Here is a 16,941-nt window from a genome sequence, read left to right as displayed (position 1 = left end):
TTCCATGTGCCACTGCTAGCTGCATTAATAGTCTCATTGGAGACAACTTCAGTTGTTTGTGGTGGGATTGAAGGAGTTGAGCTGCTACCTCTAACATTAAATTCAACTGGCTGAGAGTTGCCTTCTAGTGCAGGGCCTCCTTGGCTTATAGGTATTTCTTCCTCTTGTCTTGATGATATACTGATATTGACTGGAATTGCATGTCTCTTTTCCTTCTTGGAAGTTGCTGGATTTGCAAGTCCCTTACAGGTCTTTGCATAATGACCAGTCTGACCACATTTAGGACATGTAACTGCATAAATCCTTTTCAATTTCCTTCCACTACTCCCTTGTTCTTCACTTGGATCCTTTCTCCTTTGTTTTTTGGGATGTTCAATTGGACTTTTCAGTTGTGGAGGTAGTGGTTTAGGGGCATAAGAGGAAGGTCAATACTGCTATGAATTTACTGGGTTCAGTGTAAATGCAGAAGTGGCATGCAAAGTATCCATTGTAAGCCATTGATGTACATAATTCTCAGCAGGTTCATTTTTGTGAGCAATTGTTGTAATTGCATGTTCACATGGCAGTCAATCAATTGCCACATTTTGCACGCACATGTTTGAGTTGTTAAATTGACTCCAACCCTCTCACCTTTGCCACTGACTTCATATATATCTTGTTACAAATTCCCAGTCCATGTAGGTGTCCATGAATTACTGGATATCTTTAATTGATCAAAATTTTCTGATGTACTGGTGTTATTTTACCCCTAATTGTTCCCAAAATCCTTTGGTGTGTTGTCATCCTCCTCAGTCCTCATGATATAACACCTTAATTCCTCACAAAGAGTAATGATTGGTTTGGATCTATATTGTACAACTTTAGCATTCCAAACCTCAACCATTTTATTTGTAATGTTGTCACATTTTGGCCAATGACTAAAATATGCCTTCACCTAACACGAGGGACCAATGTTGTCTAGATACTTCCAAGCTCCTTCATTCCACCCTTTAAATCTTTGCATGGCTTTATGAAATTGTGGAACAATGGTGCATCTAGCACACTCCCAAACAATGCCCCTGATGGCCTTATCCTTCCACTGCTTCATGAAATTTTTCCACACATGTTGCACACAAATCTATAATGTGCATCGGACATTACCTCTTTTAATGCTGATACCAAACCTTGAATATAGAAACCAAAAAAATAAAATTAAATAAAAAACATACTATAAAATAACTTCATAAAACATTTAAAAATATATTGTCACACTTCATAAAACATACATTCTGTTGTTCTGAAATAAAGTTCCAACCGTAGACCCCATGGTTCCCAATGTCTTCTTGTAGCAGAGTCAAAAATCACTTCCAATTTTTCTCTGTCTCACTGTCCACCACTGCATAAGTAATTACATAAAAGCTTTTGTTTGCATCCTCTCCCGCTGCACTCAATAACTGTCCTCTATAGTAGCCTTTTAAAAAACAACCATTCAGGAAAATTAATGGCCTGCAACAGCTTTGAACCCTATCTTACATGCATCAAGACATATATATTTTGGAAAACATTGGTGAGGCTTGTCGGTCAGGTTGGGGTATAATTTACATCTGGCAAGTGGAGCCAGGATTGCATCTCAAAAGCTCCACTAAAGAGTCCCTTAACTTTGCATATTGTTCCTTCTCACAACCTTCAATTCTGCGTTTGGCTTTATGAAGTGCCTTGCTAACTTTCTTCAAATTTAAATGGATGTTGTATTCCTCTTTCAATTGTTCAAATGCTTCAGCCCTTGTCATTAGCCTTTTTTGTAATTTATTGGCCACCAAATTTTACTGGCCTTTTTATTTTGGAATATTCTGTAGCAAGAATGTGAATCATTATATGTTTTGATTGGGAAAGAGGTCAATTTGTTGTTCCAACCACAATATATCATCCAATCACAGTCTTCATTACTACATTTTGCCTTTGCTCTGATCTTGTCATTTTTTAACCATTTAATTTGTCTCCCAAGACTAATATTATAGTCTTTCACAACATATTTAAATTGCTCTAAACTCACTAACTCCATTCCAAGTTCTAATTGAACATGACCAAACTCATTATGATCATTAAACTTTGGAAAGACAGACCTCACAACCTCCTCGTCATCACTTGAATGATTAGTCTTCAGTTCTTCAGAATTATATCCATACCCATCCTCTTCAAATGACATTTGGTGATCCTCCTCATCCAAATTTTTTCCCCAAGCCTGCTGCCTAACATCCTTTCTTATTCTTCTTCTTCTCATACCTCTTTTTTTCAATCTTCTTAGGGCTACAATCATACCCTCTCTTCATCCTTTATTTGGTCCTCTACATAGAAAGAAGTAATGCTTATAGAAATGCTCAATGTAGAGAGACCACATCTCATTAGGTCAGCACGAGAGGAGGAGGCTTATATGACTCATCCTCTACACTGTCATATGAATCACTAGACAATCCATTATCATCTTCAATATCATATGAATCACCAGACACCCTATGATCATCTCCACTGTCAACTGAATCACCAGACACCCTATGATCATCTGCATTGTCATATTCTAACCCATCACTCTGTTCTGCAGGTGCTATAATATTAGGAATTGCAATGCAATCTTCAAAATATATATTTATCTTATTCCTATTAGCTAAGGCAGCCTCACACATTTCACATACATCAGAGTTCTTATTAAGAGGTTTTAGACCTACCTCTAAATCAGGCCCATCAGGCTTTAGCCACAGCATCTGTCTACATTGTTGATACTCATATCCCTAAAAATAGTGTCAAGGTCACGCAAGTTTATATAATCAACATCCATCTCAGGCAACTCATCAACTCTACCATTTACATAGATAAGCACCTCCTCAGCATTTCTTTGTAACAAACCCCTATGATGATACATAATCACTATATATTGTTTCATCTGTAAACCAAACAGACCATATTGCAATTATTTTACACTGCAACACGATCAAACAATTTAATTTCTAAAATACCCGTGCAATCAATTTAATTTCTAAAATACCCGTGCAATCAATTTACCCAACACTTGGGTCCATAATACAATAAAATGTGCAAACGGAGAGAAAGATAATGCTTTACAAAATGGGCATGCAATTAATTTACCCAACACTTGGGTCCACAATACACTAAAATATGCAAACACTTTACTGAAACGGGGACCACATAGAAAATGGTTTGTATATTTTAAACCATAACCAAAACTTTAGCAGGGAACACACATTAGGGTGTTCATTAACCGATCCAAACCAATTCAAACCGTGGAGACCGAACCAAAACACCGATAAGATAACCGAAAATCAAAAAATTGAAAACTGCAAAAAAAAACCGCAAAATTTAATTGGATTGATTTTTGATTTGATTGGTGAAAACCAATCCAATCCAAACCGATCCAATGATTCCCCAACCTTACCCTCTACTACTTAGGCCTTTCTCCAATCATAGCTTAAAAATCATATAACAAAATTTTAAATCTAAGCCCCATTAACCCATCATATTGGAGAAAGTGGGTTGTGCTTGATCTATGTTATGTTTTTTTTGTAAGATACATCATATATTTTTATTGCATGAGTTATTTTTGTACAGCAACTCCTCTATAGGATGAAAAATTAGGTTACTCCATATCTCATGAAACTATATTAAATTTTTTGTTGGAGGTAAAAGATGGTAATTCAACTTTTTGTTGTAATATATTGAAAATTAGATTATCGCTTACTGATGCTTCTAGATTGCACAATAATCATCATACAAACTTTACAAAGTCGATACATACAAAATATATGTTTTTTTATGCAACATACAAAATATATGTTATTTGCACAATAATCATCATATAAATTTAGGCTTTTCAAAAAATCGAAAATTGATCCAATCCAAACTGAATAAAATTGGATCAGATTTGAAAAAAATCCAAACCGAATAGATGATTACATTATCAAACCGAAGTGATTGGATCAGATGATTTTTGCTTTCAAAATCGATCCAATCCAGACTGAAAACACCCCTACCATGCATGGGAGACAACATTCAACATATATACATTACACAACCATTGTGAGGGGGACCACAGACAACTAATTTTATTGAGATAATAAACAAAGTCTCAGAACACGTACCTTCTTTGAACTAATTAAAATGCTAAGCTTATTCTCATACTACCACTAGAAATCACCCCACTTCCAAGTCCTTGCAGGTGGAGTCGCGTTCTCGACGCAGAAAGCACCCTACGTCACAAGGTTCACCAGTAATGTTGCTCACGAGTAAGGCTGGTGTTTTTCGCCAGTAAGCAAAGTCAAATGAGTGTGTCATAAGACAAATGCAAGGTTGCCGATGAATAAGGCTGAGGTTCAAACCCCAAATGATGTCGTTGCTTCTAATACACAGAGCGGCGTAGTATTCTGTCCGAGGTGGATTGTGACTCAGCAACTTAACGTTCCACGTGTAAAACATTACAAACGACGTTAGAGGCCCACTAACAAAAGGACAAACGTGTGCCTAATTTTCAAATAACAAGGACCATCAATGCCCATTTTTTTACTTAAGGACTAATAAGGGAATCGTGAAATTTGTTGAGTATCAAAAAGAGTATTTACTCTTAAAAGTATTATATCTTTTTGTGTTTTTTAGTATTTTCACTAAGCAGAATACGAGAAGACATTAATGAAATAATGAAATTTTAAATATTTTAATAATAAATTATATAGTCAGAATATAATCATAAGGTTTTATAATTAAAATTTTTTAACATTTTTTTATTTCTTATAAAAATCTTCAAAAACTGATATTTTAAAATATAATAGTGTCATTTTAATGCCAAATTTTTTACGGCACATATTAAATGACAGACGGCAAGACATTTTTCTTAGTGGGAAACACGTGAGGGAATCTCTCGATAATAATAGTTTATAGAAGACAGGCTCCAAGTAGCCAATGTGCTTACTTTTACGGTTTCGCCGCTAAAGGAAGAGCTGGCTCCTTTTTATCGTATATGTGCTGATATCATTACCTATGACGTAATTTGCTAACGCTATCCACGGTCATTCACAGTAAAATCTTGATGAAGTTAATCAAAACAACGATTTTTTTTAGACATTGAAAAAATTTATTTGTACTCGAAAATAATATTTTAAAAACGGGTTTAAGAGATCTAAACAAGTAAAATTATTTTTAAAAATTAAATATATGTATGTTTTAAAATTTTTATGGGTCTCACACCTAGAATTAATTTTTAAAATCAATTAATTTTAATAACCCAAAATATAAATCAAACAACTTAATTAAATTACTGTACAAATTCATTTTACTAAAAAAAATGCGACTTTGGGAAATTGGGGTTATCCAAACGGGCGCTGAGTCATGCGATTAAGTCAATAAGATAAATTTATTTTATGTGATCTGCTTTTGTATTGCACGTGATATTTAAGATAAACTGGACTTAAACATGAATAAATTTATTAATATTTTTAACTTTTCTATATCTAATTATATTTAAACTAGTTATATCAACTCATTTAATAATTATTTTTACTTTTGAGGCAGTTTTTCCTTTTTATATGATTTGATAAAAAAAATTCTTATAAAAATCTTTACTTTCTAATATGGTTGTCTTTTTAAATTTCAGTATTTTATTATTCGATTTAAAAAATTAATGTGATCCTATATTGCAAGAGAAAAACTGGATATACATTACTCAAAACAAAACAACAATCATGCCAATATATAAAATAAAGGAAAAATATTTGCAATTTTAAAAGAGAATTTTTTTGTCATTTTAAAGAATATAACTTTGTATCATTTAAAAAAAAATCATATTTTGATGCATATTTAGTGATTTTTTATATTTTATCTCCTTTATAAAACTAGGAGAAGAGATAAAGAGAATGTATAGTGAAAGATAGAATATAAAAAATATCAAAATACAGTCATTTCACTTAAAATAACACAAAGCTATGTTCTTTAAAAACTGGGCAAAAAAAATTCATATAAAATAAGCTTTAAACTAATCTTTATTAATATTTTAACATATTGTTATTATTATTAATTAAAACAAAAGTTATATTTAATGATGTGCTAAAATATTAATGAGTGTCAAAATAGGACTTTTTATACTGACAGCCCATTTGATCAAATTTTTTTTATTTTCTTCCATGAATTGAAATTTTCAAATAGAAATGGATCTAAACAAAATTCTTATATTAGATAAATACGTAGACAGTGAAGAAATCCAGAGAATATTTCTGCATTGCTTTTTACAACGATACCATTTATCCTTGAAGTGTCCATCTTTAACCGGTTCCGTGTGACACCAATCTCTAAGCACACTGAGATATTATTATATTCTCGATCAAACTAGCACTAATCTCTAGTATTTTAATACCTCCAGAACTTTACGTGAATCATGACATTAGTAAATAGGCCCCATACTGAATAGAAAATGCAAATACCAAATAGGACCCAGACACTAGTTTTACTTTGCGCTAAGCAAACGCGCCACGTATACAAAAATATCGATTTTAAAATCTAAAGGTTAAAAACTTTTTTTTTGGGTGAATATAAAATTAATTTGTACAAAGTAGCTTAATGATGGAATAAAAGATGTTCATCATAAAATACATTATAAAATCCAAAAAGAAAAAGATGCATGTTTCATTATATTTTTAATTCTTTACTTTTTTTTACCGTTGTTTATTTCTACAGTAAGCCGGCACTGGAACCAACACTTACATTCCATTTTACGTTGTGATATTTAAATTTGGAAAAAAAATTGTGTCTTTTTAAATGATATATCTTGTGTTTTTTCACTTTTTCAAAGAAGTAATATCCACACTTTTAAAAAAAAGTTTACTCATTCTCTCTCATAATGTATCTCTTTCTCTCACTTAAAATAACATGATTTTGTGTCCTTTAAATTGATACATACTTTTCTCTTTAAATTTAGGATTTATTAATTCTAGGAGATAAATTTACTTTCTACACACATATAAAAGTGTGTTAACCCATATTTTTTTTCTCTTCTACTCTTATAGGCCCACATGAATCCTACATACTTATATATGTATATAGAAAATAAATTTATCTGTTACAATAAGAAAGTATTAAACCCTTAAATTTATGCATAATACATCAATTCGTGTACAGATAATATAAGGGTTAATTGTTCCTCATATTATAAGAGATAAATTTATCTCATATATACACATAAAAATATATGGGGTTTATATTTTTTCTTTATCTTTTCTCGTCATATAGTTTTCACACACTTTTACGTATATGTAGGAGATATATTTATATCTTACAATATAAGAAACATTAAACTCATAATTTAATTTAAATAGTTTTCCTATAGAATTTATAAGCTTAACATCTCAGTTCCTTTTGTCGGTAATAAGTTTAAGGGAAAAACGTTTGTCATTTTAAATAATGTAAAGTTATGTCATTTTATGAGAGAGATAACTAGACACAAGAAATTATTTTTTTACAAAAAATTTAAATTAAAAAAAACCACCCACTTTCTCTCTCATGAATGCACATTTCGTTACAAGGTAAGGAAAAAACCCCAATTTCAATCTGAGTTTATAGTAAGATTATATATTATCTATCAAAGAGAAAAATTTAAAAATCGAATCCAACTCACAATTAGCATATATATATATATATATATATATATATATATATATATATATATATATATATATAATTGACCCGAAATTGTGTTGAGTTTAAAATAGAACATGTTGTTTACTAGATATATATAATTGACCCGAAATTGTGTTGAGTTAAAAATAGAACATGTTTACTTAGAAAAAAAAAATTAAACATGTTATCAAACATATTTTTTTACTCAAAATTTATTCCAAGGCAAAAAAACAAAAAAACAAAAAAAAAATTTCAGAAAAAATGCTAAAAAACAGAATAATTGTCATGCGGCCTTTAGTGAAATTTTCAAGTGAGAGATAGGAGAGATTTTCTTCTCTTTGTTTGGCGTTATAGTTAAAGTATAAAGAATAAGTCTGATTTTCTTTTCTTATTTAAAATAAAATCATTCCATTCCTTATTACCAAATTCAAGAGGAAAGAATTTTAGAACATTTCGTTCCCTTTTTACCCCTTCTCTCGTCACATTCGATAAAATGCTGATGCAGTTGCAAATTAATGTGCGGACATCACCCTTTTCCTAATTTGAGTAAGGATGTATTACTTTATTAGTACTAGATCGTAATTTAGTTGGTGTTAAAAAATTAAGTAGGTAAAAGTGAAAATATATATTTGATGATTGAGATATATAAAATTATTAATGTAGCTTCACCCTTTAAGCAAAGTGCGCTCTCGCGTAAAAAAGCGTGTTGAGATATATAAAATCGTTAATGTAACTTTACCAACAGCTTAAACTTTTAAGTTGAATTTGTTGTTAACAAATCTTTCTCAAACTATCTTTGAAAAAGATTTAAAACTTAATCTCGAAATCTGCTCTAAATCAAACTATTCGTGAAACAATAAATTCATTAAAATATTTAAAAGAAAAAAAATTACTATATTAGCTTACAAGAACTCTAACTAAACATTAGTGGGTCCATCTTTCAATTATATAAGTTTGAGTCATGATTGGGGATGTCAGAACAGACGATACGCGTCTCAAGCGCCCACGCTATTAATACTGAGCAATTCTATCTTTTTTGTCCTAGAGCTGATGATTTGTCTTGTTAACTTTGGTCTCAGAAAAATATTTCTATAACATGGTGAGAGCTCCTTATTTTGATAAAAATGGAATAAAGAGAGGTGCATGGAGTGATGAAGAGGATAAGAGGCTTATATCTTACATTGAGAGACAAGGCCATCCTAATTGGCGTCAACTCCCAAAGTTTGCAGGTATGGAATTCGTAACAAATTTGCTAGAAATAACATTTGGTAAACCAGCTCTTTAATTGCAAAGCTTGAATTATCAATTTGATTAATCATGATCTTTACTTATTGTAAGTACTCTTCTATGTAATAGGTTTGGCAAGATGTGGAAAGAGTTGCAGACTTCGTTGGATGAATTACCTGAGGCCAAATCTAAAACGAGGAAACTATACACAGAAGGAAGAGCAAACAATCACGGATTTGCATAAAAAACATGGAAACAAGTATTGATTTCTGTTCTTTTTTTTTTTTTTTTGGTACATTTAATGAAAAACATAGGATAAGGAATATCGCCTCTAATGTTAAACCATCATTTGATTTGGTCATATAGTTTTGTTGTTTTGATCAAATGGTTTCTGGGAAAGATAACAAATTTTCTTTATCAGCAGAATTCAGTGAAGGGTAATTAAGCGTTTGGTATGATATGTTGTCACAGATGGTCTCTGATTGCTGAAAATCTACCTGGAAGAACAGACAATGAAATAAAGAACTATTGGCACAGCCACCTAAAGAAGTTCTCACAAACCAATGAGATCACAACATGTGATGATGAGTTTGAGTCCAACCCAACTCAGAGTACAGAATTTGAAAGGCCAACAAACGATGCTGTTAGTGCTGATTCTCCACACATTTTGGAAAGTTCATTGTCCATGTCCTCGGAAACTTCATACAACGAAGACAATTCACCTTCCTTTTCCTCTAGTCATATAGAATCAACCGTGAACTTGTCGAGGGAAGAAGATAGTGTTGCTTTATGGGAAACGTTCGGTGGACTCAGTAGCAATTTTTGGACAGAACCATTTATTTCAGAAAACGCATTCAGTCAGGATTACTTTCCCATTTCATGCTGTGGAGAAGAGATGGATGAACCATTTTTCATATGGTAGTGTTAACTGTTGTTCTACAAATTGTGATGCTAGAATTTCCTAAAATGTTCAAATAGCTAAGTAGTCTTGCTCCCAGCCGGTTCATAATTTACAATTAAAAAAGACAACTGATGTGCCATCGAGCTTTTTCCAGTACAAGCACTCAAGTGAAGGAGATATTATGATGTAATTTATACATGATATTATATAATTTGGGTAAGATCTCCTCGTGGTAGTTATCAGAATAATAAATTTTATATTTAATTTTAATAGTTAACTTTTGTATATTTGATGATTATAATTTATTGAAAAAATAATTTATTAATAAGAATAAATTAATCAATTACAATCATTTGATAAAAAAAAATTAACGGCTAAAATTGAGTGTAAAATTATTATTTTTATATTAGTATAAATTGATTTTATCCCCATATAATTATATATGTAATTAGATTTAAAATGAAATAATATTGTTATATTTAAAGGGTTGCAAATCTACTAAAATCAACACTTTTAAGTATGTAATATTGTTTCAAAATAACAATTTACATGTGTAAAACTTTTTTTTTTTTAAATAGTTACAATTTACTTTTTAAAAAAAGGGTACAATTCTGGATAACGTGACATCTTTATATGTTCAGGATGGAAATTTTTAATATGATCGACGATGATCATGTTTTTTTCGCTAAAAAATTGACACCTGAATTAAAATTTTAATTTTCTCTCTCCTCAATTTTTTTTCTTTTTCTCCAACTTCCCACCCATAAAAAAAAATGTGCCGGGAGAACATAAAAATCACTCGTTCAGTATACATGATTGAACAATATTTTTGACACATGCTATATTACTCCAAGTCAAGTCAAGTCAAAATTTAAGTTTATTGCCTGTCAGTTTTCATGAGCGAAAGTTTACCGGTCACCACGCAACAATATGGCCGCACAACAGAAAAAAAACAAAATATAAAAAAAAAAAATCTTTCAATGCCCCCACCAAACTTACCTGGAAAAAAATTTAGAGTAAATATTCTTTTTGCTTACTAATAAGAAATACGGTCTTTATTTTAGTCCCTTACAAAAATAAATTAATCAGTTAGTCCTTAACAAATTCAAAGTAGACCCATTTAGTTGAAATCACGGTCTCTCACAAATTCAAAAAAGATCCATATTAGTCCCTCAAAAGGACTAAAATGGGTCTACTTTGAATTTGTTAGGGGCTAACTGACTAATTTAATTTTGTAAGGGACTAGAGTAGAGACCGTGTTTTTTTGTTAGGGACCCAAAAAAGTATTTACTCAAAAATTTAAATGCATAAGAAGCACCTTCGGTGATTCCTTTTATTTAAATAGAAATGTTTTTTAAACTTAAAGAGAAATATAAAAAAAAAAGGTAAAAAGAGATTTTTTTTTTTTTTTTTTTTTTTTTTTATAGTAAAAGTGAACACCAAGTTGTACTCCCAGTGCATTAAAAATTTTCACCCAAACCAGATCTCTTTTATGGTCTCAAATCCTAACCCCAGGCAAGGATGAAGGGAAAACTAACACTAAAGCAAAATGTTAAACTCGTTCTAGATTAAAATTTTCCACACAAGAAAATTCAATGTTCGGCTCACCAAAAACTGAGCAATGATATGTGGATGTTGAAAATATAGCTTAGTTTATCAAACAAAATCTTACATCGTGTAATTTTTATGTATGCCCTCTTTTACTTAATTATATAATAGTTTCGTTACTCATCTAAAGAAAGCAGTTTACTCATATGTTTCTCATTTCTCTCTCATTGAACATGGTATCAAGAGCCTAACGAGAAACAAATCTTAATTCGTGCCTATCCAGTGGACATACTGTCTGCTAGTGATAAAAAATATTTTTTTTGGAAATCATGTTATCCTCTCGGTTTCTGGTATTTCTTCCACAAATGTCGCTCCGACATTATATTTAGTTGTTAACCATCGTCCTAGCAACCAATCAACATCTCCAGTCATTGTCAGCCACTTTTCCAACGAATCTCCACTGCTAGCCGCCGACAACCATCGTGCCAGATCATCTTTCCTGCGAGTTTTCAGGCGTTCCACCCATCAATTGGTCTGCCTTCTCATGGCGGTGGTGTCTGAATAGGTCCCAGCCTCAACGGAGAAAGGACATGCTCACACATGCCAAACGAAGCAGCGACGTTATCTCACCTACAGTTGGTGCATGACGGCGCGTGGAACGTCTGCTCCACCTGCAACTTGGCTAGACTTGGTCGTTGTCTTCTCCTGATTCCGAATTTGTTCCCTTCGAGTTTATCGGAGCTTGTTTCGTGGTACATGTTCTTGAACGCAGACATTTTTTATTTTTCGATATGCGTTTGTTGTCTTTACCGGCTACCTATAGTTGATTCTCACTCTGATAACATAGGCACCTATTTTTAGTAATTATGTTCATGCTTTATGTTGTGACTTTGGCAAGTACACCGGTCGTACAAGTAATATAGTGAAAAATAATGGGGTTGTTGTTCCCACAAGGATTGATATACCAAGCACTAACTTATCTACGCGGGATCGATCTTTAAGGTTTCTTGATAATAATTCAAATTATAAAAATTGAATTTAAAAATTAACAATTAATAAAATTAATAAGCAAGAACAAGAATGGATTGAAATCAAATAAAATAAAGCATAACTAGGGATTCGATTTCCAATATATTTTCCTAACAGTTATACCCTTTTATGCAATCAATATTCAAGATGATGTTATCAATGATTCTCTCAAAATTAAATAAACCTCAATCGCTTGATGATTTAATCATTTACTTTATTCAAAACCTTAATCCCTTAGTGGTTTTTCATAAAGCAATAATCACACATCATAGAATTCATAAGCCTATGCCTAGATCATACAAACCCTAACAATTAATCAATCGGAATCAAAACACCAACATTCTTATTGTCATGCAAGATTCTAGTGTTCATTTAAGATTGACCAAATCACAAACGAACTTTAAAGATTAATTGCATAACTTGAAACATGAATATCAATTACATGAAAGAATAAAACAATGTGAGGAACCCATTGGTTCCATCTCACCCTAACTAGATAAAGAAACCTAACCTATAATGTTCATAGAAACAAGAACAAAAGATGAAGAACATTGAAAGTCATAGAAAACTTAGTGATTAAAGAATGGTGATGAAATCTTGAAGCTTTCCTCCTCCTTCTCCTCCTAAAGAGTACTTCTCTGCCACCTCAAGATACCTCAGCCACGCAATAATGAATTGGAATAACCTAATTTGTTCCCTTTTAATAAAAATATCCATAGGCCTTTAATTGGATCTCTGCTTGCTAAGTTGATCGCTAAAGCAAGCAACTTAGCGAGCAAAAATGTTTAGTTCACAGACTTTGCACGCTTAAGTGAGCATGAACGCGAGCAAAAATGACATCCTCGCCTGCTTAAGTGAGCAAGCCAACGAGAAATAGGTTAATTTATGGTTTTCTGGGAAAGCTCGCTGGACTTGCTCGCTTAAGCGAGCAAGCCAGTGAGCATAAAATGATAAAAAAATTTATCTTCATTTGACTTGAACTTTATCTCTTCCAACTTCTTTGATCCATCAATGTTGTGATTTATCATTTTAAACCTGAAACTATATAATTTTGAACACAGATACCGATTCTGCTACTCGATATAAATGCGTACCGAAGAAGTATCCCGAAAAATTATAATAAGTGCATGATAATTCCTAGAATATTAAATAGGACTATTAAAACAAGTTTCAAGTTAAAATAATGAGAACTGGTGCCAGAAACTGATACTGGCTATGAAAAGCGCGTACCGAAAAGATGCTCCGAAAAATAAAATAAAAATATGATAATTCTTGTAAAATTGAGTAGGTTTAGAATCCTGAGTTTAGGATTAAAATGCTAAGCGTAGAAATTAAAGTTAATACTGTGTGTTTAATTCTTAAGAGTCTATATATAGGCTTGTTAGCACAAAACCCTAGGCCATAATACTGATCCTATGTGAGTCTTGGGGCTGGTCAGCTGCTGGTTCACTGTTCCATTGCTTCTCCACCATTTTGTGAGCCTTGTGACCTCTTTTCCTCCATTTCTCTTCACTTTGTACCTTAGGTGAGTGGGAGAGATCTTTGTGAGTGTGAAAGGAGCACATTTTCTGAGTGTGGTGGCTGTGTGGAGTCAGTTTGTGGGCTGAGTTGCTTGTGTGGGTGTTGTGAGCCTCTTCCTTGGTTGTTGGAGCTCCAAGGAGCAAACTTTGTGGAGAAAGATCCCTGCTTGAGTGGTATTTTCGTATTTGAACCAAGTCAGAACTTGAGAGGCAGTGTGGTGAGCTCCAAGATCCATTATTGCTCTGTTTTGAGCTTTGGTAAGTGTCACCAACTGTAAAGAACCTTGGGATACACCACCCCAAAAGCTAGCTCAAAGGGTGGGAGTGCCCAAGGCCTTATAAAGGCCATATTAGTTGCCCATCTAATCAATGTGGGATTATATATCTCAACACGCCCCCTCACGCAAGAGCCTTTTTTAGGCTAGAAGCGTGGAAATTGCACAGGCCCATTTTTGGTTTACCTTTTTGTGCTTTTTTTTTTTATTTTAATTCCACTTTTTAAAGCGGGGGACGGTGAGGCTCTGATACCATGTTAAGAACCTTGGAATATACCACCCCAAAAGCTAGCTCAAGGGGTGGGAGTGCCCAAGGCCTTATTAAAGGTCATATTAGTTGACCATCCAATCAATGTGGGACTATATATCTCAACACCAACCTTGATCATGAGTTTTAATGGTTTAAAGAAGTGTCTTGGCATGTTTAATGAGTTAAACAAGTAACCAACTGTTATATGAACTTAAAAGAGGTTAAACATGCATGCTTGGACGTTGGAATAGGTTAAAAACCCAACCTTTGGAAGGATATCTCGCGAAATGCAGAACTGCATTCTGTCGCGAAATATCCAGATATGTATATCCGGATATTGATATCCGGACATGATATCCAGATATGGGGATCTGAATATCCAGATATTGATATCCGGATATTGGCAGAGAGATATCTGGATATCCGGATATGCCCCCGACATATATCCGGATATTCTGGGTTTTCGAAGAACAGTGGCTGCACTGTTCATACAGAAGGCTTGTATGGGTTTGTGGACCCTAGTATGACGATGAGGTGATTCTGTAATAATGAATTTAAGTCAGAATCAAGGGATTTAGGGCTTGTGGCTTCGTGGGGAGCCTTAAGACGTAAAACGTAAAAGGAAAAACGTAGTCTTTATGCTTATGCTTATGAGCTATGTTTATTGATATGCTTGCTGGTCCTAAATCAGATTGTGATCTTGCTATTTGTGGACTCTGAGGTATTGTGGACTCTTGGCTGGGATAACTAGCTTGCAAGGTAAGCTTTTGTGTCCTCGGTTTAGCCATTGTCTGTTCCACCATACTCCGTGGGAGGATGGTTTATATGCATGATGTGTTTTCATGTATTGTTTTGCTGAAATGCCATTGAACTATTAAGTGCAAATGCTATATAATATGTATGTGGTGTTTCGTCTAAACAGGATGCCATGGGGTATTCCTGTGGGCGGGTACAACATGGGCTGGCATTTATGTGGGTAATAGACGTATTCCTGCATTTCTCTGATCAGTAGAATTATTATAACACACATGACATGAATATCTGTTGCATTTCACTGATTTTGGAACTGATATTGAATTACTGCTTTTAGAACTTATATTGCACATGTAAGTGAGCTTGGGGTGGAAGATCCTTGAGAACCCCTTATCTTACTGAGATTTCTTGTTTAAAGATCTCACCCCACGTTTGGGGAATGTTTATTTCAGGTTCAGGTAGTATGGGGACTGACGCCTCTAGCGGCAGGAGGCCAGAGCTTAGTTGATGATTATTGCTGTTATATTTATGCTGGCATGACTGGATTGGATGTTGTTTATGTTTTCTGTCATTTAGGATTATTGAGTTGAGACTTATGTTGGGCCTTGTTGCCTTATTTGGGTGAGCATGGGAGTTGTCCATGCCACTAGTTGGTCCGGTCTACGTGTTGTAGTTCCGTGACTAGAGACATATATCTGTTATTTTAATTAATGAGGTATTTCAGTTAGCTGTCTTTTGCAATTTACATACAGGCATGATTTTATTTAAATGATTAATTGAGCAAGTTGGTAATGATAATGACGTCATAAATGAAAAAAAAAGATATTCCGCATTTTTTAATTAAGCGCAGCTTAATACGATGATATGATAACATTACCGGATATATACGGGGTGTTACATCTAACGTCTTCCAAAGCCGTCTCACGACTTGGCAGGTTCAATACATAGCAGCCCAGTCTGAAACACTACAAAATAGTGCAATCCAGTGAGTTTGCCTACGGGTCTTTGACCAGCTCCACCCTCAAATCCCTCTTATTAATTTAAAATTGTAATTATAATTAGTAATTATTCAAACTGCATGAATTGTTTGAATTAGTTATTAATAATTGTATTAATTATTTAATAAATTTCATTAAGTTGTAAAATCAGGTTGAAACCCTTAGATGCCGTAATTATTTATTCTTTTTGGAATGATTAATTAATTTGTAAAATCATATTAAGTTGTTTAATGGTTGAAACCCTTGTTTGAATATATAATCCAGTAATTTTAATTAATTTGCAATGAATATTTTAATTAATTTAGTAAATTTAATTAATGAAACCCTAATTACAAACTTATTCACATAATTGTATTTAAACCGTTGTGTTATATTCAGTTAGTAAAATAATGAATTTGTAATAGTAAAATAATTATAATTGATGGATTTACGATTTGTTGGATTTAGGGTTTTCACTAATAATAATTGTTTTAGGATTTTACTTATAAATAATTTATTAATTATATGTTATGAAACCTGAAGAAAAAGTACATACTTATTTAAATAGATTAATTGTTAATGAAATGATTAAACAGTAATTAAAATTAATGATTTAATTAAATATTAATGAGATTTTATTAAACTCGAGAATAGAAACAAAATTAGTAAAATAATTAATGTTATTTTAATATTGACTATTGTAATTAACTTTGCGTAATGAAACATGGCTAGTGAATTATTATAGTAAAACAAATTATGTAATGAAACACATTACTTCATCCACGGTTGTCACGAGACTACTATTTTGTCC

The 16,941-nt window shown here is 32.6% G+C and overlaps 1 protein-coding gene across 1 annotated transcript; it reads left to right on the top strand.

The window, feature by feature from the left end:
* The first annotated feature begins 8,746 nt into the window (after positions 1 to 8,746).
* Positions 8,747 to 9,799, top strand: LOC133283888 (transcription factor MYB8-like). Its single transcript, XM_061480812.1, has 3 exons — positions 8,747 to 8,879; positions 9,007 to 9,136; positions 9,349 to 9,799. The coding sequence occupies exons 1-3, from the start codon at positions 8,747 to 8,749 to the stop codon at positions 9,797 to 9,799; spliced, it is 714 nt and encodes a 237-aa protein (XP_061336796.1).
* The last annotated feature ends 7,142 nt before the right edge of the window (positions 9,800 to 16,941 follow it).

This window comes from Gastrolobium bilobum, unplaced genomic scaffold (genome assembly GCF_033153095.1).
Source record: "Gastrolobium bilobum isolate Gb01-03AN ecotype WA unplaced genomic scaffold, APGP_CSIRO_Gbil_v1 utg28738, whole genome shotgun sequence".
NCBI classification, from domain to species: Eukaryota; Viridiplantae; Streptophyta; class Magnoliopsida; order Fabales; family Fabaceae; genus Gastrolobium; species Gastrolobium bilobum.
Note: the sequence above shows the minus strand (reverse complement) of the source record. Positions and strands in the feature narration are given on the sequence as shown.